This window comes from Triticum dicoccoides, chromosome 5B, assembly GCF_002162155.2.
Source record: "Triticum dicoccoides isolate Atlit2015 ecotype Zavitan chromosome 5B, WEW_v2.0, whole genome shotgun sequence".
Taxonomy (NCBI): Eukaryota; Viridiplantae; Streptophyta; class Magnoliopsida; order Poales; family Poaceae; genus Triticum; species Triticum dicoccoides.
The window spans coordinates 556139860-556163945 of NC_041389.1; the positions used below are offsets into that span (position 1 = coordinate 556139860).

The 24086-nt window shown below is 45.5% G+C and overlaps 1 protein-coding gene and 1 non-coding gene across 3 annotated transcripts; both read right to left on the bottom strand.

Annotated features, from left to right (window-relative positions):
• Window positions 1-636: 636 nt before the first annotated feature.
• Window positions 637-718, bottom strand: TRNAS-AGA. The gene has a single exon. It is a non-coding gene; the product is annotated as a tRNA-Ser (tRNA).
• Window positions 719-885: 167 nt separating this feature from the next.
• Window positions 886-3095, bottom strand: LOC119311575 (probable purine permease 5). Of its 2 annotated transcripts, none has more exons than XM_037587226.1 (2): window positions 2813-3095; window positions 886-2180 (listed from the first exon to the last, which is right to left on the bottom strand). In XM_037587226.1, the coding sequence occupies exons 1-2, from the start codon at window positions 2868-2870 to the stop codon at window positions 1006-1008; spliced, it is 1233 nt and encodes a 410-aa protein (XP_037443123.1). In that variant the 5' UTR covers window positions 2871-3095; the 3' UTR covers window positions 886-1005. The 2 variants fall into 2 exon arrangements, with proteins under 2 accessions (XP_037443123.1, XP_037443122.1); XM_037587225.1 differs by having other exon boundaries at window positions 886-2186.
• Between the last annotated feature and the right edge of the window lie 20991 nt (window positions 3096-24086).

Consider the following 24086-nt stretch of genomic DNA (forward strand, 5'->3'; position numbering starts at 1 on the left):
TTCATCAGTGAAAATACATGGATCTCCTCTTTTAATTGTTCCTAGACCACATTGCTCACCCCAATTATTACTGCTCATACCAAAGTGCGCAGTCTACGCGTGGCAGGCAATCAACTCTGATCAATAAATTCAAAAAATGTTATGGTAGAGGATACTAATTTCTCGGCATCCAAATCGATTCCATGATGTGGCAACGATTCTAGTTTTCGAGTAACAAAACATAGGGATTGTAATGTCATTGCTCATCTCAATCCTAGAAGATTTTGGGTTGTTTGATTGCATCATACGGAAAAAAAAAGATTTTTCAAAGATATTTAGTTGATGTTATAGAAATCCATGCGAAGTACTAAAAAAATCCTTAGAAAAAAAATTCTTGTAGGATTCAACCATATAAATCAAGCAGCCAACATAGAGAGAATTCGTAAGGAATTTTACTCCTCCAAAATTCCTGTGAAAAATCTTGTGAATCAAAGGAGCCTTAAGTATTAAAAAAAATTCTTGAATTTTTCTTGTAGGATTCAATCCTATGAATCAAACAGCCAACATAGGAAAAACTCCTAAGGATATTTAATCCTTCAAAAGTCCTGTGAAAATTCTTTGTGAATCAAAGGAGCCCTAAAAATGCAAAAACAAAATCGTGGTCGGCAGGATTCGAACCTGCGCGGGCAAAGCCCACATGATTTCTAGTCATGCCCGATAACCACTCCGGCACGACCACTGCTTGTTATTAATCTCTGATTTGCCTTTACAGTGCTGAGAACTTAGGCTAGTATGAAAACGCTGGCCATAAAAGAAGCAGCCTTTTCGGTTCGGTGCCAGACAGACACGTACAACAATTAAGTCATTTTCCAACGTATGTGATAAGATATCTACAAAAACCCAACATATCGATCGAATGTACACTTCAATTTCAACGCGAAACTACATCACTGTTGTGTTAAAACACACATCGTTCACGAACCACGAATCAGAACTATACTCCTCTCCAGTAATGCCATCATAAAATCAGCTCCTAATTTGATTTGGCCGCCTATGTTGTTGTTGAGACGAAACATTCCTCTCTCTGGCCGACTTCTTCGCCGACGAGTGACCGACCATGTAGGACCCGAACCCCCACACGGTGATCACCAGCGACAGGATCTTGAAGCCGCTCATGGGGTCGTGGAACCACACCACCGCCGCCACGCTCGTCAGCGGCACCCTCACCGCGTTCAGCACGCCGGCCAGCACCGTCGAGCCCAGGTACACCACCCCCGTCGCCCCCAGCACCCCCAACTGGAACGTCGCCGCCGACCACCCCACCACCATCGCGTACCCCGCCGTCCCTCCCCCTGCGGTTGTGAACCCCGCGGCCTCCCGCCGCATCGCCGCGAACCCGTCGGTGGCCGCCAGCCCCGCCGACGTGAACGCGAACGCGCTCAGCGACACCGCCGCCTGCTGCTCCAGCACCACGTGGAAGCGGGTCGCGGCGGCACCGTCTCCGCCGTTGCTGAGGTACTTGTCGAAGACGAGCTCCGAGAGCGCGAAGATGAGGCCGTGGAGCGCCGACCCGGCCACGTCCAGCGCGAACCCGAGCGCGTACTGCCGGCCCGTGACCCCCGGGTACCGGTCGGACCCCGAGTCCAGCGCGATGATCACCACGCCGGCGGTGATCACCACGATGGCGTTCAGCGTGGACAGGCCTATCCTGTTCTTCTGCCCCACGATGAGGCGGCCGAACACGGCGGAGAAGGCGAGCGACGACGCGGCGACGAGGGACGCCGTGGACGCCGGCAGGTACGCGTAGGCCCAGGCGTACATGAGGTTGTCGGCGGCGCTGAGCAGGCCAAGCAGGGCGTACCAAAAGCAGAGCCACGGTGACGGCGGCCACGTCGGCGACGCGTCGCTGAAGAGGTAGCAGGGGAGCAGGAGCAGCGCCGGGATGGGCCAGCCGGCCACGGCGGACCACGAGAGGATCCACTTGCTCTGGCCGCCGCCGTTGTAGTAGAGCCGCGAGAGCAGGCTCGCCGCCGGGAACGCCGTGAGCATCGCGCCGCCGCTGAGCGCGAGGAGCGCCCAGAAGGAGGCGGGCTTGCTGCGGTATGCCGCCGCGGAGGAGGCCATGATCGAAGACGCTTTCTGGCGCAGCGAGAGGCTTGGTCCTCCGTTGCTGGTGATCTCCGAGTCCGAGCCCTCCATTGCTGCAACTTTTGGCGAACATCACAGTTCAGTTAAGAGAAACAGCATGTTCAGAACTTCAGATTTGGCACCAGAAACTAAAAACTACTCTACTAACTCTGAACATGTAAGATTCATTCACTAGAGCAGAGTACAGCAGAGCTCATGTACAGTACTGTACCGAGGCAGCAACATAGTTTCATAAGCAAAATAACTGAACTAGGCCAAAATCCATGAAAGTTAATTAGGTAAATCAAGATCCCCAAAATCCACCATAGCATTAGTTTAGATTGCCGTTCAACAGTCATTGCTAGTATATATATATATATTTGTTTAATCAGTAACAGAAAGGAAACAGTTTATTTGGTTCTTGGCTCCCCGCACTCTACTCCACTGTAAAGGCATCGCAACTGATTGGCAATCAACCCTGAATAACAAGTAGAGCAGATTTTTCCCAAATCTGGAACTAAAAGAACCTAATTGATTGCCCAGAGTCCGTGGCCACGGCCAGGAACGCTCGATAGATTCCACAAGAGACGAGCAGGATTGGATAATTCAGCCCTAGGGATGGGATGGAGCACAGAGCCAACCAACCTAATTCTGGTACAGAAGGGAGAAATTGGATGGAAGGGGTGTGGGGAGAACCGAATCGGACCTGTGAGCGGGAGCCGGATGGCGTGGTGGCGGAGGCCATCGCCGCCGTCCTTCTCCATCCTCTGCCGGCCGCCGGCCGGGCCCTGTGATGTGGAGCTTGGGGGTAGAACTAGCCTCGAAGCAACGACTCCTCCCAGCTCATCTAATTTCTGTGGGCGAGTCTTGAAGATTGATTGATCTGTACTAGGACGATGGTAGGTGGAGTCGCAGTCGCATCGGAGCGTGATGAACGTGGTTTCTTTGGTCTCTTCCTACTCTATTTCAGGAGGATAATGCGCGAGCGTTTTCAACGTGTTTGGGCCTACGCAACAAACCAGGATTCTCTCCTAAAAAGACAAAACAGGATACTTGCGTGTGCTCTTGAAGAAAAAGTGCGTTGTGCTTACATACTTACATTGATAGTCCTTTTGTAAGGAATTTTAGGGTATTAGGGCATCTCCCCCTCAAAACGTCCTCGTACATCCGGATTGAACTGTTCGGACGTTGGTGTGGCATCTAACGCGGGTTTGTATCAGTCCGAAGGATGGTCCAAGCCCGTTTTGTCCCGCAAACCGGAGGGCATTGCGGGCATCCAGACATTACCCACGCCCGCTTCTGACCACATTTATCCACCCAAAAGCGCCTCCTTCCTCGCCCACGCTTGTTGCCGCCCGGCGCCAGTTGCCCGAATTCATGCTGCTGTCGAGTGCGTCGCTCCACATTGAAGACGGCTCAGGGCGGATGCGACCTCTCACTGCCTCCGTCATTGAAGCGACACACGGGCCGAGGGTGTCGCCCACTACACGCCCGGCTGAACACGTCTCCTCGCTGCATTCAAACACCTCCATTGAACCCGTGTGGAAGCCGAGAAACCTAATTCAGCCACACGTCTGTTCACGAACGGGCGACATTAAACACAATGTCGGCCAAGTTCCTCCCGTTATTTAAATAAGGCCAAACGCCAGGCAAGAATCACACCACTCCGCCGCTCCTCATCTCCTCCTTCCACCTTTTTTTCACCTTTTCGATTGAATCCGACGAGTAGGAAGAGCAGTTCTCCGGCATAAAAGTCGGCTAGGTGGCCCGCCGAGCCCGCCAGATACGAGCGAGGCAGCTCAATGCTCCACCTACAAGCCCGACGGTTCTTTATCTTAGACCATCGTCGGCCCCCGCCTGGGCTCCACGGATGCGGAGGAGCCCGCTCTTCCCTTCCGACTGAAAGCACCCTCTTTGCCACTCCGATGAGCGGTGCAGCCGGACATAGGGAAATATACGGGGAGAGAATACATCTCCAGGGCTCCCGAAAGTCCGATGAGCGGGTTGCTGGACATGGGAAAGACAAAGGGACCCGCCGCGGCCTGCCGTAGACTAATGTAGTGTATTCGTGTCGCGCGAGTGAAGCTCCGCGCGACCGTACGTGCACATAGTTTTACCTTTTTAGTAAAAATATATCCAAAATGTAAATGTTTTTGTCCTATTTGTATGAAATCCGTTGTGTTTGCATGAATTTCATCCATTTTGTTGAAAACGTGTCTAAATGTATGTGAGCGGCGTTAGATGGCGGCCTCCCGCATCCGTGTCTGCGGACTGGTCCCTTCACCTGTCCGCGGATGGATGCGGGAGGAAATTTGCGGGTCGCCGTTAGAGATGCCCTTATAGGGCATCTCAATTGCAGTGGCGGGCCTAGAATGGCAGGCTTGGGATGTCAATATTCAAAGTTTACACTAAACATCATCATAATCTCAACAAACAGTCTGAAAATAGCAACAACTTGATGGGTATTTAGAGTTAAATATGTAGTAAAATTTATTTTACAAATTTGGAGGGGCTGCCACGGCATCCTCGGCACCCCACTAGATCCGCCCATTTCTAGTCGACCCCTTCAAAATCTTTAGAGTAGCAAAATAAGTGGCTAAGCGCACCTAACCAAACTCAAAGTGTTTAGACAAGTAAAAATTTGAAGGTATTTTTTTTTCTGAAAAGGCAGCCCAAGTGTCTTATTTTTACCCCTCCGGCATCACTTGTGAGAACAAAATTTCTTCTCCTCCTATCCACACGTGACACCTCCTTCTCCCGTCCTTCGCCGCCACCCCGGTCCGGTGACCCTAGCCGACGCCGGAATCACGCTGGCAGCGAACAATTTGATGAAATCATGTTCTGTACGATGCTGGTTGTGCTTGTGTGTACGTTGTTAGATCACATGTGTACTGATGTGTATATTGTACGTTAGTACCGGTTTTATAGGATCAGGACCACGTCGGGCCTGCGTGCCCAAGTGTAGGACGTGCGGTTCCTTCTCCTCACCTTTCCATATATATTTGTAATCTGTACAACAATAATCAATCAAGGAAATCACTTTCCAACTTGGTATCAGATATTAGGACTTTCGAGGCCGAGCACACCTCTCCCTCCACCTCCTCCGCTGCTCTAGGCTCTGGCATGTCGCCGGCCTCCCTCTCCTCCACGGTGCCCGCCGCCAACTCCGGCTCGGCCTCCTCAGCGGCTACCTCATCGCCGTTCATCTTCGGGACCACCCCCTCCCTCCTCCATGGTACTTCCCCTTCTTCTGGATCTCACTTCGCCCCCCTCTTCTCCTCCGCCCCCTCCGTGACGGCGCCGCCGGCACCTCGCAACCCCATCTATCAGGATCACATCACCAACCACATAAAATTCCTCCTCAATCCCGCCGACCACAACTACCACAAGTGGAAATCTTTCTTCCTCATGGTTCTGATCCGCTATGATGTTCGGTTCCTCATCGAGACTCCCCTTCCTCCCAATGCCGATCCCTCCCTTCTCGAGCTCGACGCCCATGTCGTTCTCTAGATCTACGCCACCCTCTCGGATACCATGGTCGATCACGTGGTCGGCGCTGATTCCACCTTCGCCCTTTGGAAGAAGATCAAAGATTTCTTCCTCGCCAACCGGGCTGCCCAGTTTATGATCCTCAACCGGCAGTATTGTAACCTCAAACAAGGGGATCTCTCTGTCTCTAAATATGCCTATCGCATGAAACTACTCACCGACGCCCTCGCTGACATCGAACACGCCGTCACCGAGACTGACCTCACCACCCAATTCCTTCATGGTCTTGACAAGCACCTCGACACCATTCGCGTCGTTCTCGGTGACCAAGGGCTCCCCTTCGACACGGTTCTTTCCCGGGTCATCCTGGCAAAGGAATCACAGGCGCAACACGCCACCGAGGAGAGTACCTCGGCGTTTGCCTTCCCCGGTGGTGACCGTGGCCAAGGCAGCTGCTCTGGGGCGGGCGCTCGTGGCTCCAGTGACCGCGGCCAAAGCAGTGGATCCTCCTCCGACCGCGCCCAGGGCCCGCGGCCAAAGCAGTTGATATGCTCCAAAGCCCTCAACTACTTCCTCACATCCATATTTGACCTAAACCTAAAGTCAAACTCGGCACCACCGATTCTTTCTATCCGGCGCCACCGAGTTCAGATGTCATAGCCACTGCCCCAAACCCTAGGCAAATCGGTCTCACCGATAGGGATCTCGGTCTTACCGAGATGGGATTGTAATCTCTCTGTGTATGTCCATTGCCAAAACCGGTCTCACCGAGTTTGAGCAATCGGTACTACCGAGATTACAATGCAAACTCTCTGGTTAACTTATTACCAAAATCGGTCCCACCGAGTTTGAGTAATCGATCCCACCAAGTCTGACTGACCAACTCTCTGGTTAGCTTATTACCAAAATCGGTCTCACCGAGTTTGTGTAATCGGTCTCACCGAGATTAGGTTATGCCCTAACCCTAACCATATCGGTCCTACTGAGTTGCATGTCGGTCCCACCGAAAATCCTAACGGTCACTAGGTTTACTAAATCGGTCTGACCGAGTTTGTTGATTCGGTCCCACCGAGATTGGTAAATTGTGTGTAACGGTTAGATTTTGTGTGGAGGCTATATATACCCCTCCACCTCCTCTTCATTCGTGGAGAGAGCCATCAGAACAAGCCTACACTTCCAACTTGCTGTTTCTGAGAGAGAACCACCTACTCATGTGTTGAGGTCAAGATATTCCATTCCTACCATATGAATCTTGATCTCTATCCTTCCCCAAGTTGCTTTCCACTCAAATCTTCTTTCCACCACATCCAAATCCTGTGAGAGAGAGTTGAGTGTTGGGGAGACTATCATTTGAAGCACAAGAGCAAGGAGTTCATCATCAACACACCATTTGTTACTTCTTGGGTGGTGTCTCCTAGATTGGCTAGGTGTCACTTGGGAGCCTCCGACAAGATTGTGGAGTTAAACCAAGGAGTTTGTAAGGGCAAGGAGATCGCCTACTTCGTGAAGATCTACCGCTAGTGAGGCAAGTCCTTCGTGGGCGACGACCATGGTGGGATAGACAAGGTTGCTTCTTCGTGGACCCTTCTTGGGTGGAGCCCTCCGTGGACTCGCAACCGTTACCCTTCGTGGGTTGAAGTCTCCATCAATATGGATGTACGATAGCACCACCTATCGGAACCACGGCTCAAAAATCACCGTGTCTCCAAATTGCGTTTGAAATCTCCAAACCCTTCCCTTTACATTCTTGCAAGTTGCATGCTTTACTTTTTGCTGCTCATATACTCTTTGCATGCTTGCTTGAATTGTGTGAAGATTGCTTGACTTGTGCTAAGACAGCTAAAATCCACCAAAGACTAAAATTGGGAAAAGGCATAGTTTTTAATTGGTCAAGTAGTCTAATCACCCCCCCTCTAGACATACTTCTTAGATCCTACAAGTGGTATTAGAGCTTGGTCTCCATTGCTTTGGTTTAATCACCATTGGAGGAAGATGGATGAGTCTACTTTGGGGAGTCTTAGACATAGAGTGCCTATACTTGATGGAGAGTATTTTCATGAGTGGAAAAATGAGATGCTTGTAATTTTCAATCAATATCATTTGAACAAGTACATTGCTAGTCCTTGTGCACCTCATGTTGATCCTATGCATCCTACCCTTGATGAGTCAATTGACATGATTAGAAATGTTAGAATGGTTAATCTTATCACTAGAGGCTTGCCTAGAAACTTGATTGGAAAACTGCCTACTCTTGAGTGTGCCTACACTATATGGAAATTTCTTGAGGAACGATTTCCTAATTATTCTCTGAAAAATCTGGATAAAATTCTTCATAAGTCTATTGCCTTGAGTAAGATGAATTCCAATGATCCTGATGAGGCACAAACTAGCGAGACGCTAATTCGCGCGCGTAGACGGCCCGATCTTTCACGGCGATACTCGATCAACACCTCGTCTCCCTGTTCCTCCTCGTAACCTCCCCGAACAATTTTCACCTGTGTACGAAAATACACAAACGAAAATAATGACCCCCTCGGATCAACACGTAGGCGTCGATGTGATGATCAACCCTCCGTTGCTAGTAAATTTCCACGATGGAAAAAATCACAGATAATACACAAGATATGGTCGCCCGTAACTCGGACATTTTTCTATATATCTCATACTCCGAATAAAACTCAAAACTCCTCCATCACGTACAAATCCCTTGGCTGTTATATAGCCAGACTCACGCACGCGCTTGGCCTAAGGCCCACAACACCTATACTAGTACAACTTGTTTCTCACGTTGATAGTTCAGGTGAGTACAACTTGAGATTAACCAAAAGTTAAACCAGACCACCTAATAATACGGAATCTAAACTGACTAATGACCAGCAAACAAAATCAAATATTTGTTGGTATATCTCCAGTGCGTATCTGTCGAGGTGGCGTTCTGAACTTTGGCTCCACTTTGGCATGTGCATAATCCTTCTTGATCTCCTTTGTCTTACCAAAGCGTACATGCATTACTTGGCAAGGTTGTTTCCTTTTAAATAAATCAAGAGGATATTGTTCCTTCGTACTGGATCCGAACCTTCCATGGATTCTTGATTCCAAACAATCAGGACATGCTACACCAGTACATCTTTTGCCACGCCAAATAGCTTTGTGTTGTCGTGTAACTTCAGACATATGTTTTGTAAAAGACATTAAATATTTTGGCGCGATACTAATCCCAGGCCCACATAACTCACGTATTATTCCATCTCTATCTTTCTGTAGTCGTTGTGGCCGTCTAATCTGCTTAACAGATTCTTCTGACGTAGCACTATCATCTGAAAATATGCGTTGTGGTTTCATGTCTGTATCATCCTCCCTTCCTTGAAGGGAAACCGTCCTCGGTTTCAAGTCTATTTTTAACACGGCCTTCTTCTCCAGAACTTGTTGTTTTCTAGTGATTGCAGTATCCGCCATGGGCTTTAGCACATGCTTCCTCCCAATATGCATGAATGTGTAGGTGTTAGATCTTCCGGCATGCACTGCATCATGATCGAACTGCCACGGTCTTCCCAATAACAACTGACAAGCATCCATCGACATGACATCACAGTCTACCTTGTCAATATAATCTCCAACCGCAAAAGTTACACATACCTTGTGCGTAATCTTTAATTTACCGGAGTTGTATAGCCACTCCACGTGGTGCGGTTGAGGGTGCTTCCACATAGACAAACCCAATTCTTTTACAAGATCTTTGCTAATGGCATTGGTAAAACTTCCACCATCAATTATCATCTTGCATGCACGGTCCTTGATCTTGCACTGTGTTTTAAAAACACTCCACCGCTGTCCCTTTGCACCGCAATCATCTTTCACCTTCTCCACCAAAAGATTCAGCCCCTCTATCGGTGCATCGATTTCTTCCTTTATTTCTTCTTGATCTTCTCTTCTTTTCATTAAACGACTTCTCCAATCTGCAACAAATACATCCGTTGGCATTGGAGTAAAACATACTCGTTGACCCTTCCATGATAGAGAGTAAGTATTTTTCCTGACGTTTCGAACAGCCCCGACGCGCGTGCACCATGGGTTCCCGAGTAGCAGATGACAAGACACCATGGGCACTGGACAAACGTGAAAAAATTCCGCGCAACAATATTTTCCCAAATCAAAAATTACTAAAATCCGATGCGTAATTTTGATTTCACCTTTGAACCACTTCAGTGTATACGGTCTTTCAAGAGGCGCCATATTCAGCCCCAACTTTTCCACTACCTCGATGCTCGCCATGTTGACCGTAGAACCTTCATCAATCGTTAAATTGACACGCCGCTCCTTCACCACGCAGCGAGTGTGAAAAAGAACAACCTCGCCGATGCCTTCCTCCTCCATCAATATGTTCCTGCTCAACATGTTGATGCTTGCCTCCGTAGATGATATAGCAAACTGAATCGCCGTGACTAACCTTAGCTCTGATACCACTTGATGAGGCACAAACTAGCAAGACGCTAATTCGCGCGCGTAGACGGCCCGATCTTTCACGGCGATACTCGATCAACACCTCGTCTCCCTATTCCTCCTCGTAACCTCCCAGAACAATTTTCACCTGTGTACGAAAATACACAAACGAAAATAATGACCCCCTCGGATCAGCACGTAGGCGTCGATGTGATGATCAACCCTCCGTTGCTAGTAAATTTCCACGATGGAAAAAATCACAGATAATACACAAGATATGGTCGCCCGTAACTCGGACATTTTTCTGTATATCTCATACTCCGAATAAAACTCAAAACTCCTCCATCACGTACAAATCCCTTGGCTGTTATATAGCCAGACTCACGCACGCGCTTGGCCTAAGGCCCACAACACCTATACTAGTACAACTTGTTTCTCACGTTGATAGTTCAGGTGAGTACAACTTGAGATTAACCAAAAGTTAAACCAGACCACCTAATAATACGGAATCTAAACTGACTAATGACCAGCAAACAAAATCAAATATTTGTTGGTATATCTCCGGTGCGTATCTGTCGAGGTGGCGTTCTGAACTTTGGCTCCACTTTGGCATGTGCATAATCCTTCTTGATCTCCTTTGTCTTACCAAAGCGTACATGCATTACTTGGCAAGGTTGTTTCCTTTTAAATAAATCAAGAGGATATTGTTCCTTCGTACTGGATCCGAACCTTCCATGGATTCTTGATTCCAAACAATCAGGACATGCTACACCAGTACATCTTTTGCCACGCCAAATAGCTTTGTGTTGTCGTGTAACTTCAGACATATGTTTTGTAAAAGACATTAAATATTTTGGCGCGATACTAATCCCAGGCCCACATAACTCACGTATTATTCCATCTCTATCTTTCTGTAGTCGTTGTGGCCGTCTAATCTGCTTAACAGATTCTTCTGACGTAGCACTATCATCTGAAAATATGCGTTGTGGTTTCATGTCTGTATCAGATCCTATCTTTGGTAATTGTCTATTTGAACTTACAAACCTTATGCGTGCCAAAGGAAATGTTGGAATTATTAGCGATATTATTTCCGATGCTACTAGACTTCATAAAGGATATCATTGTCAAACTCATACTAATGAATCACCCTCACTAGGAATTGATCCACCACATGACGATGTTGAACATGGATACTATGATGAGGATGATGATGATGACCTTGATCTTGATGATGCGATGAGACACTTTGGTCTTATGGAAAATCCTCGGGGATATATGGCAGGAGGAAAGGAATGGGTTCTTGACAGTGGATGTACCGATCACATGACCGGAGATAAAGACATGTTTTGTGAGCTTGCTGAAAATGATGGTCCTAGAAAGTATGTCACTTTCGGTGACAACTCAAAGGGTAAGGTGGTTGGCCTCGGTAAGGTGGCCATATCACATGACAGCTCCATTCAGAATGTTATGCTCGTTGAATCTCTTGGCTACAACTTACTTTCAGTATCTAAACTTGCTGATTTCGGTTTCAATGTCCTATTTACTGAAGTAGATTTCCAAGTGTTTCGCAGAGACAATCATAAAATGGTCTTTACCGGTATACGTAGAGGTGATCTTTACATTCTTGATTTCACTAAAAAGGCTCAACCTAGAACTTGCTTCATTGCTAAATCCTCTAAAGGTTGGTTATGGCATAGACGACTAGGTCATGTTGGCATGAGAAACCTTGACAAGCTTATTAAAGGGAATCATATCCTTGGTGTTAACGATGTCATATTTGATAAGGATAGACTTTGCAGTGCTTGTCAAGTAGGTAAACAGGTTGGAGGAAGGCATCCCGTGAAGAACATCATGACCACAAGGAGGCCACTTGAGCTACTTCACATGGATCTCTTTGGTCCCAACGCTTACAAAAGTCTCGGTGGAAATTCTTTTGGTCTAGTTATAGTTGATGATTTTTCAAGATTTACGTGGGTGTTCTTTCTCGATGACAAATCGCAGGTCCAAAAGATCTTCAAAAACTTCGTTAGGAAGGCTCAAAATCAGTTTGAAGTGAAGATCAAGAAGGTTCGCAGCGACAACGGAACGGAGTTCAAGAACGCAAATGTGGACACATTTCTTGATGAAGAAGGGATTTCACATGAGTTCTCGGCTACGTACACACCTCAACAAAATGGAGTTGTTGAGAGGAATAACCGGACACTCATCGAAATGGCAAGAACGATGCTTGATGAGTACAAGACACCGAAGCACTTTTGGGCAGAAGCGGTTGAGACAGCTTGTCATGCAACAAATCGATTGTATCTTCACAAGCTACTCGGCAAGACGGCATACGAGCTCCTCACCGGTAACAAACCCCAAGTTGGATACTTTCGAGTATTCGGCTCAAAGTGCTACATTCTTGATAAGCATCGTCGTTCTAAATTTGCTCCTAAGTCTCATGAAGGTTTCCTACTTGGTTATGCCTCAAACTCTCACACATACCGTGTCTACAACAATTTCACCCGAAAGGTTGAAGAGGCGGTAGATGTGAAGTTTGATGAATCTAACGGCTCGCAAGTAGAGCAATTGCCAATTGATGTTGGAGATAAAGACCCCTCGGAAGCAATCCAAGACTTGTCTATTGGCAAGATTCGTCCAATGGAAGTGAAGGAGAGTACCTCGTCCGTCCAAGTGGAAGCTTCTACTTCACAACAAGGTGAACCAAGAGTTGATACGGAAGCATCCACAAGTGGGACACACCAAGATGAAGAAAACGGGGAAGTACATCAAGAACGTCAACAACCTCCTTCTCCACCACGACAAGAGAACGACAACACCAATAATGAAGAAGACCAAGAAGAAGAAGAACAAGATGAAGAAGATGTTCAACCAAGACCCAAGAAAAAGCTTTCACGAGTTCGAGCAAGAATTGCTAAAGACCATCCCGTCGAGCAAATCTACAATGATATCTAAACCGGGAGAATCACTCGCTCTAAAACTCGTTTAGCTAACTTTTGTGAACACTATTCATTCATCTAGCATTGAACCTATGAATGTCGAAGAAGCATTGGAAGATCCGGATTGGATAAATGCTATGCATGAAGAGCTACACAACTTTGAGAGAAATCAAGTTTGGACATTGGTTGAGAAGCCCGAAGACAACCACAACATCATTGGTACCAAATGGGTGTTTCGCAACAAGCAAGATGAAGATGGACAAGTAGTTCGTAACAAAGCACGCCTCGTTGCCCAAGGTTACACACAAGTCGAAGGTATGGACTATGGTGAGACTTATGCTCCCGTTGCTAGACTTGAGTCCATTCACATCTTACTTGCCTATGCTAATCACCATGATATCACCTTGTACCAAATGGACATTAAAAGTGCTTTTCTAAATGGTGAAATAGAGGAGGAAGTTTATGTTAAACAAGCTCCCGGCTTTATCAATCCTAAGAAACCCAATCATGTATACAAACTTCGCAAAGCTCTTTATGGTCTTAAACAAGCTCCTAGAGCTTGGTATAAATGCTTAACCAAGTTCCTTATTGAAAAAGGCTTTGAAATTAGAAAAATTGATTCTACACTTTTTACTAAAAAGGGTTAATGGAGAATTATTTGTATGCCAAATTTATGTTGATGATATTATATTTGGATCAACTAACCCTCATTTTAGTGAGAAGTTTGGAAAGCTAATGTCGGAGAAGTTTGAGATGTCAATGATGAGTGAACTCAAATTCTTTCTTGGGTTGCAAATCAAGCAAACTAAGGAAGGTACTTTTGTCTGTCAAACGAAGTACACTAAGGACTTATTCAAGAAGTTCAATATGCAAGAATGCAAAGGCATGACTACACCCATGCCTACTAGTGGACATCTTGATTTGACCAAAGATGGTGAACCGGTTGATCAAAAGGTTTATTGCTCTATGATTGGTTCATTGTTATACCTATGTGCTTCACGTCCCGATATTATGCTAAGTGTGTGCATGTGTGCAAGATATCAAGCGGCACCTAAAGAATGTCATCTTAAGGCCGTGAAAAGGATAGTGAGATATTTAATTCATACACCAAATTTTGGCATTTGGTATCCTAAGAGGGCCTCTTTCAATCTTGTTGGCTACTCCGACTCGAACTATGCTGGAGACAAGGTTGATAGAAAGTCCACTTCGGGTACTTGTCAATTCCTTGGTAGATCTCTTTTGTCTTGGTCCTCCAAGAAACAAAACTTGGTATCCTTATCCACCGCTGAAGCGGAATATATTGCCGCTGGTTCAAATTGTGCTCAATTACTTTGGATGACCCAAACTCTTAAAGATTATGGGATATATGTGAAACATGTTCCATTACTTTGTGACAATGAAAGTGCTATCAAAATTGCTCATAATCCTGTGCAACATTCTCGAACTAAGCATATTGAAGTTCGTCATCATTTCATTCGAGATCATGTTGCCAAAGGGGACATTAATCTTAAGCATGTTCGCACCGAAAAACAATTAGCGGATATTTTCACTAAACCTCTTGATGAGAAAGTGTTTTGCAGGTTGAGAGGAGAACTGAACATCATTGATGCTTAAAACTTGGAGTAGAAACTCCATTGGATACATGCAAGACATGAGCTTATGACTAATCCTTGATATTTCTCTTATGATGAAAATCCTATGTCTTGGATATATTTGCACCTTGCATGTTATCTAACCCATGTAGGTACTTGGTTGAATCAAATTCCATGAGATTGTAACCTACTCATATCTTGAGCAATCTCTACATCACCAAGACTCTACACAATGGTGGTTGAAGACAAGGAAGCACGGACTCATTCGAACATATCCTTTGACAAATTCTATGTTGAGTTTCATGATTGTCATTTGGACACACAAGTGCTATTCCTTGCAAGAACTAACCCATGTAGGTAAATGAACTCAAATTCCAAGTGGTTCTCCCAACTCTTGATTAAGCTACATCAACCTTGAGTAACCCACACAAGTTCAACTACATGAATGATCAACATCACCACCGAAGGTATGTTTTTCCATCTTAGAGAAGCTTTACTCCAAGACATGAGTTAAAGCAACTCGACAAGATGCGAATACATCAAGATGCTTAAACGAAAAATGGTAACCCCATTTTGAGCTTAAACAATGAGTATGGCCTATGATCAAGTGATCTCACTTGACTTCTAAGTCAATATACTCTAACATAGGTGACTTTGTCGCCAACCAATTCTAGATGAAGTTCTCTCGTGATCTTTTCTGTGCTTTTGCATTTCTCTCATGCATATTTTTTTCCCCTTTCAAAAAAAAACTAAAAAAAACTTCATCTAGATTTCTTTACAGTTTCTTCTTGTTTACTGTCTGTTCTGCATTTCCTGCATCCAATTTGTTGCAAATCATTTAGTTAATTCCTTGCAAATCCTTGTGAGATCTTACCAGTCTAGTGAGCTGAGGTGACAAGTGTTTTCTCTGTGATGAAATCGGTTCCACCGGTTTGTCATTTTAGGTCCCACCGAAACCTCTCGGTTCTACCGAAGAATACAACTCGGTGCTACCGATCTCACTACAGGAAAAACTACCTGCCACTTACTTCTGTGATACTTTTGATCCAGCTCCACTCAATGAATCTTGTCATCTACAAGCATCACATTTTTATCAGTGCTTTGTGCTGTGACTCGAGGATCAAACCCATTCACGACAAATTCCAGAAGGCCCTTCTTGGAAATTGATGTCAAAGGGGACGAGAGAGATCACATCAAAGCTTATCACTTCCACAGGGGGAGAGAGAGATCTCCAGGGGAGAGAATACTCAAGAAGAGAGTAATCCTCAAGGATCCCAGATGCTTGGTGTTCAAGAGGAGAGATGCCACATGCCTTCTTGAGGGGAAAGACATGTTCATATGTGCCTATTTGCATTATCTCTGTTTTTGCTTTTTGCTCTGTTTTTCTGTTCCCTATCTTCTCCCAGTATCCCATGCTAGATTCAGGGGGAGCAAGACATCTAAGGGAAAGAAATTCCTTAAATTCATTTCATTTCTTTACCTTTGGGGACATGTCTAATCCAATGTGGTACTTGGTACTCACTCTCTACATGTCATCCCAGTCTTGGTATTCTTGTGGTTTCTTCTATTTGCTCTGGCTAATAGGTGTATCTGTGTTATCTAACCTTGTTTACGCAGGTTCATTCCATCCTAAGCCAACTCAAGACCACAAGGTAAGTATATGCATCACAGTCATGTGTATGAGGAATTCTTGCTGTTGTACATATTGTTTGCAAGAAGGACTCATGAGCATGAAGGTACATCTTCCACATACACATCTGTTGCTATCTTTTGCTCTAATGCATATGGCCAAGATATATGTAACACATTGCTTACTCTCTCATGTTCATGCATTCACATGCATCTATATTTCATATTCACATGATTGCATACATGTAGGGGGAGCCTATGCTTGTTACATGTCTTTCCAAAGCTTTACTTGCTATTCTCTTTATCTTTATCTAAAGCTTTGATGTATGTTGTCATCAATTACCAAAAAGGGGGAGATTGAAAGCACAAGTGCTCCCTGGGTGGTTTTTGTAATTAATGTCAACATATCTCTTGTTGGACTAACACTTTTACCTAGTATGTTTTAGACAAGTAACAATGGAGTGGCATGGACTAAGGGATGTGGAACCCCTTCAGGATGCTAAGGACAAAGGATTGGCTCAAGCTTCAAGCTCAAGACTCCACATTTTATATTTTAGTGATCCAAGATCACACTGAGTCTATAGGAAAAGCCAATACTACCAAGGAGGACTGAGGTGTTGTTTAATGAGTTTCTTGCTCCACAGTGCTTAGTGATATGCTCCAAAGCCCTCAACTACTTCCTCACATCCACATTTGACCTAAACCTAAAGTCAAACTCAGCACCACCGATTCTTTCGATCCAGCGCCACCGAGTTCAGATGTCATAGCCACTGCCACAAACCCTAGGCAAATCGGTCTCATCGATAGGGATCTCGGTCTTACCGAGATGGGATTGTAATCTCTCTGTGTATGTCCATTGCCAAAACCGGTCTCAGCGAGTTTGAGAAATCGGTACTACCGAGATTACAATGCAAACTCTCTGGTTAACTTATTACCAAAATCGGTCCCACCGAGTTTGAGTAAGCGGTCCCACCAAGTCTGCCTGACCAACTCTCTGGATAGCTTATTACCAAAATCGGTCTCACCGATTTTGTGTAATCGGTTTCACCGAGATTACGTTATGCCCTAACCCTAACCATATCGGTCCTACCCAGTTGCATGTTGGTCCCACCGAAAATCCTAATGGTCACTAGGTTTACTAAATCGGTCTGACCGAGTTTGTTGATTCGGTCCCATCGAGATTGGTAAATTGTGCGTAACGGTTAGATTTTTTGTGGAGGCTATATATACCCCTCCACCTGCTCTTCATTCGTGGAGAGAGCCATTAGAACAAGCCTACACTTCCAACTTGCTGTTTCTAAAAGAGAACCACCTACTCATGTGTTGAGGTCAAGATATTCCATTCCTACCATATGAATCTTGATCTCTATCCTTCCCCAAGTTGCTTTCCACTCAAATCTTCTTTCCACCAAATCCAAATCATGTGAGAGAGAATTGAGTGTTGGGGAGACTATCATTTGAAGCACAAGAGCAAGGAGTTCATCATCAACACACCATTTGTTACTTCTTGGAGAGTGGTGTCTCCTAGATTGGCTAGGTGTCACTTGGGAGCCTCCGACAAGATTGTGGAGTTGAACCAAGGAGTTTGTAAGGGCAAGGAGATCGCCTACTTCGTGAAGATCTACTGCTAGTGAGGCCAGTCCTTCGTGGGCGACGACCATGGTGGGATAGACAAGGTTGCTTCTTCATGGACCCTTCTTGGGTGGAGCCCTCCGTGGACTCGCGCAACCGTTACCCTTCGTGGGTTGAAGTCTCCATCAACGTGGATGTACGATAGCACCACCTATCGGAACCACCGCTCAAAAATCACCGTGTCTCCAAATTGCGTTGAAATCTCCAAACCCTTCCCTTTACATTCTTGCAAGTTGCATGCTTTACTTTTCGCTGCTCATATACTCTTTGCATGCTTGCTTGAATTGTGTGAAGATTGCTAGACTTGTGCTAAGACAGCTAAAACCTGCCAAAGACTAAAATTGGGAAAAGGCATAGTTTTTAATTGGTCAAGTAGTCTAGTCACCCCCCTTTAGACATACTTCTTAGATCCTACAGGTCACGGTGACCGCTTCGCCGAGGGTGATCGCGGCCGTGGGCATGGATGCGGACGTGGGGGCGGGCGCGGTGACTCTGCTGGGCGTTATTCGCCCTCCCAGCCTCTGCACTCGCAATTCACTGGCTACTTTGTGTCGTACGGCATGGCGTTACCCTCCTCGCGTGCCGGCTGGGTTCCTCCTAGTGCTGCTGGCGTGCTTGGTCCACGCCCTGATGTCTACTACGCAACCTTTTCCTTGTAGACGTTGTTGGGCCTCCAAGTGCAGAGGTTTGTAGGACTGTAGCAAATTTCCCTCAAGTGGATGACCTAAGGTTTATCAATCCGTGGGAGGCGTAGGATGAAGATGGTCTCTCTCAAGCAACCCTACAACCAAATAACAAAGAGTCTCTTGTGTCCCCAACACACCCAATACAATGGTAAATTGTATAGGTACACTAGTTCGGCGAAGAGATGGTGATACAGGTGTAATATGGATGGTAGATATGAGTATTTGTAATCTGAAAATATAAAAACAGCAAGGTAGCAAGTGGTAAAAGTGAGCGTAAACGGTATTGCAATGCTAGGAAACAAGGCCTAAGGTTCATACTTTCACTAGTGCAAGTTCTCTCCACAATAATAACATAACTGGATCATATAACTATCCCTCAACATGCAACAAAGAGACACTCCAAAGTCACTAATAGTGGAGAACAAACGAAGAGATTATTGTAGGGTACGAAACCACCTCAAAGTTATCCTTTCTGATCGATCTATTCAAGAGTCCGTAGTAAAATAACATGAAGCTATTCTTTCCGTTCGATCTATCATAGAGTTTGTACTAGAATAACACCTTAATTAAGACACAAATCAACCAAAACCCTAATGTCACCTAGATACTCCAATGTCACCTCAAGTATCCGTGGGCATGAATATACGATATGCATCACACAATCTCAGATTCATCTATTCAACCAACACAAAGAACTTAAAAGAGTGCCCCAAAGTTTCTACCCGAGAGTCAAGACGAAAACGTGTGCCAACCCCTATGCATAAGTTCACAAGGTCACTAAACTCGCAAGTTGATCACCAAACATACATCAAGTAGATCACGAGATATCCCATTGTCACCACAGATAAGCACATGCAAGACATACATCAAGTGTTCTCAAATCCTTAAAGACTCAATCCGATAAGATAACTTCAAAGGGAAAACTCAATTCATTACAAGAGAGTAGAGGGGGAGAAACATCATAAGATCCAACTATAATAGCAAAGCTCGCGATACATCAAGATCGTGCTAAATCAAGAACACGAGAGAGAGAGAGAGAGATCAAACACATAGCTACTGGTACATACCCTCAGCCCCGAGGTGAACTACTCCCTCCTCATCATGGAGAGCACCGGGATTATGAAGATGGCCACCGGTGAGGGATCCCCCCTCCGGCATGGTGCCGGAACAGGGTCCCGATTGGTTTTTGGTGGCTACGGAGACTTGCGATGGCGGAACTCCCGATCTATGGTGCTCCCCGATGTTTTTAGGGTATATGGATATATATAGGCAAAAGAATTTGGTCAGGGGAGCCACGAGGGGCCCACGAGGGTGGGGGCGTGCCTAGGAGGGTAGGGCGTGCCTCCCTGCCTCGTGGCTTCCTTGTTGCTTCCCTCGCGTCTACTCCAAGTCTCCTAGATTGCTTCCGTTCCAAAAATAACTCTCCTGAAGGTTTCATTCCATTTGGACTCTGTTTGATATTCCTTTTCTGTGAAACACTGAAATAGGCAAAAAACAGCAATATGGGCTGGGCCTCCGGTTAATAGGTTAGTCCCAAAAATAATATAAAAGTGTATAGTTAAGCCCATAAACATCCAAAATAGGTAATATAATAGCATGGAACAATCAAAAATTATAGATACGTTGGAGACGTATCAAGCATCCCCAAGCTTAATTCCTGCTCGTCCTCGAGTAGGTAAGTGATAAAAACAGAATTTTTGATGTGGAAAGCTACCTAGCATAATTCTCAATGTAACTCTCTTTATTGTGGCATGAATGTTCAGATCCAAATGATTCAAGATAAAAGTTTAATATTGACATACGAGTAATAATACTTCAAGCATACTAACAAAGTAATCATGTCTTCTCAAAATAACATAGGCAAAGAAAGCTTATCCCTACAAAATCATATAATTTGGCTATGTTTCATTTTCGTCACACAAAATACTCCCATCATGCACAACCCCGGTTTCAGCCAAGCAATTGGTTCAAACTTTTTAATGCACTTCAGCTTTTTTTCAACTCTCATGCAATACTTGAGCGTAAGCCATGGATATAGCACTATGGGTGGAATAGAACATGATGATGGAGGTTGTGTGGAGAAGACAAAAAGGGAGAAAGTCTCACATTGACGAGGCTAATCAACGGGCTATGGAGATGCCCATCAATTGATGTCAACATGAGGAGTAGGGATTGCCATGCAACGGATGCACTAGAGCTATAAATGTATGAAAACTCAACAAAAGAAACTAAGTGGGTGTGCATCCAACTTGCTTGCTCACGAAGACCTAGGGAATTTTGAGGAAGCCCATCATTGGAATATACACGCCAAGTTCTATAATGAAAAATTCCCACTAGTATATGAAAGCGACAAAATAAGAGACTCTCTATCATAAAGATCATGGTGCTACTTTGAAGCACAAGTGTGGAAAAGGATAGTAGCATTGCCCCCCCTTTTTTGGGGGGCCTTCCCTTTTTTTGGCCTTTCTCTTTTTTTATTTGGCCTTTCTTTTCAAGGGACAATGCTCTAACAATGATGATCATCACTATTCTATTTACTTACAACTCATGGATTACAACTCGATACTAGAACAAGATATGACTCTATACGAGTGCCTCCGGCGGTGTACCGGGATGAGCAATGAATCAAGAATGACATGTATGAAAAATTATGCATGGTAGCTTTGCCACAAATACGATGTCAACCACATGATCATCCAAGGCAATATGACAATGATGAAACGTGTCATAATAAATGAAACGGTGGAAAGTTGCATGGCAATATATCTCGGAATGGCTATGGAAATGCCATAATAGGTAGGTATGGTGGCTATTTTGAGGAAGATATAAGGAGGTTTATGTGTGATAGAACATATCGTATCATGGGGTTTGGATGCACCAGCGAAATTTGCACCAACTCTCAAGGTGAGAAAGGGCAATGCACGGTACCGTAGAGGCTAGCAATGATGGAGGGGTAAGAGTGCGTATAATCCATGGACTCACATTAGTCATAAAGAACTCATATACTTATTGCAAAAGTTTATTAGCCCTCGAAGCAAAGTAATACTATGCATGCTCCTAGGGGAAGGGTTGGTAGGAGTTAACCATCGCGCGATCCCGACCTCCACTCATAAGGAAGGCAATCAAAAGAGCACCCCATGCTACAAATTTGTTACACAAATTTTACCATACGTGCATTCTACGGGACTTCCCAAGTTTGACACAAGTATTTCTCAATTTCATAATTACCCAACTAGCATGACTCTAACATTACCACCTTTATATATCAAAACAATTAGCAAGCATCAAATTGATCATAGTGTTCAATGCACTTTCTATGATAGTTTTTATTATACCCAACTTGGATGCCCATCATATTAGGACCAATTTTATAACCAAAGCAAATACCATGCTGTTCTAAAAGACTCTCAAAATAATATAAGTGAAGCATGAGAGATCAATAATTTCTATTAAATAAAACCACCACCATGCTCTAAAAAGGTATAAGTGAAGCACTAGAGCAAAAGACAAACTACTCCAAAAGTGTAACGCCCCGAGACCGACGCTCGAGAAGACTTCCAGCTATTCTGAGTTTTGCCATGTGTTTCTTTTGTGCTTGCTCTTTTTATTTTTGCATTGCATCATGTCATCATGCCATCATGTCATTTAATTTTTACAACTCATCTAAATAAATTGTATGGATCTTCGATCCATTTAAATCGAGGGAAGGATGACTTCTCTTTATAACATATTCCAATATTAGGGAGCTGTATTTAAATGTTCCATTGATTTGGAATTAACCATAACCCACTTGCAAAATATCCCATGCCTTTGTTATCTCACTTCTCGACCTCAAACTTTGTTTAATAAATTATTTCATCATTTTTCGGAGCTCCACCAAAATCAAAACATTTTTGGACCTTCCTTTTATCAAGTCCTAGTTCAAACCCATTTGAATTAAATTCAAATGAGTTTGAATTTAAATCTCTCAATCATGGCCTTTTCTATTTTCTCAGAACAAGCGCATTTTTGCGAGTCCGGGAAATTTATCCCCATGCCCAAATTCTTGTCCACTCATTTCTTTTCTCTCCTTTTCTTTCTTTGCGTTTCTGTTTTTGGAAGAGATTTGAAGAAGGGAGAGAAGAAGTCCATCAATCGCAGGCCAGTAGGCCAGGCCGGCCCACCAAACCCCTTGAGGCCCAACCCTTCCTAACCCTAGCTTGATCCCCTCGCAGCCTCTTCACCTCACCCGATCGCTCCCCATCTCTCCCTGTGCGCCGCACACCCACACACACCCGTGCCTCGTCGCTGGGAGTTCGTCCCCGAGCCCTACGCGCCGCGACCACGACCCCATCTCCCGCATGAGACCTGCATCGCTGCTCCTCTGCTCCACACGCCCGCCTTGGAGCTCGTCCGCCTCCCCAAGTCACCTCCCTGGCCTCGGATCTGGCCGGATCGAGCCGGCCCGCGTCCACCACCACCACCACCTTGCTCCGTCGACCGCCTCCCCTGCGACCTGGGCGCTCATCCCCGTCTTCTCGGCCTCCTCCGTGCCCCTAGCTGCCTCTGTTCGCTTCGAGCAGCAACAGCTCGTCGCTCAGCGCCATGCCACTGCGCCCTCAAGCTCCTGCGGCAGCCTCACCTTCCTGCGCCACCTTGCCTCAATCGTTTGACCCCAAGCCACCACCTCGCATCGCGGTCTTCATCCGCCAAGGACGCCAAGACCCTTCCACGGATGCGTCAAGAACCCCTGCCGCGACTACCAGTGTTTTTCGAAGACCGCCAAGTACCACAACATCGATGACCATACAGACCGCTAAGAACGACTACGGGGATTCACCAAGTACCCTTTGGATACGCCAAGGTCAAACTACGCCCGATGATGCAACAAGTACCTCTACCGACGACCCCGGACATCTACGAAAACGTGTACCACTACCGTCGCCGTGTACCACTACGCCCAAGTTCCACTACAAGATGTACCACTACCGTCGCCAAAGACCGTCAAGTGTACAACTACCGCCACCGTTGATTCGACAAGACAACGTGTACAACTACTTCCACTATCGACCCGTGCACGCCTACTTCCTCTACGGCCCGTGTACCACTACTTCCTTCGTCGAACTCGACCCGCTCCAAAATGCACGCTTCGAAGGTATAACACCGAGATGACGCCCGTGAACGAATGCTTTGTTGTATGAGATGTTTGTGTTTGCACCGTGATCGAATTGTCCTTGCGATGCCCCTCTTTTGCCATTCCACCGTCCCATGGGAACCCGGAATTCAGGAGCACCCCACCATCCTTGCATGACATGCTCACGCCCACTTTCTTTTGCACCGACATCTCGACGAGTTGTCGGATCATCGGAATGTTGCCGTGGCACCATTTCCATTTCGTCGTCGTGGCACCCTTTTCGTTCCGCCATGGTGTCCAAATGCTTCATAACATGCTCATGTCAACGTTTTCATAAAAATGCATAAAACTCGTATATGTCATCCGCATCATGATAACAACAATTAAAATGTTAAATTTTTTTGTTTGCTTTAAATACTAAGTGACATGTGGGGATTTACCGGAATTGTTGTTTCTTGTT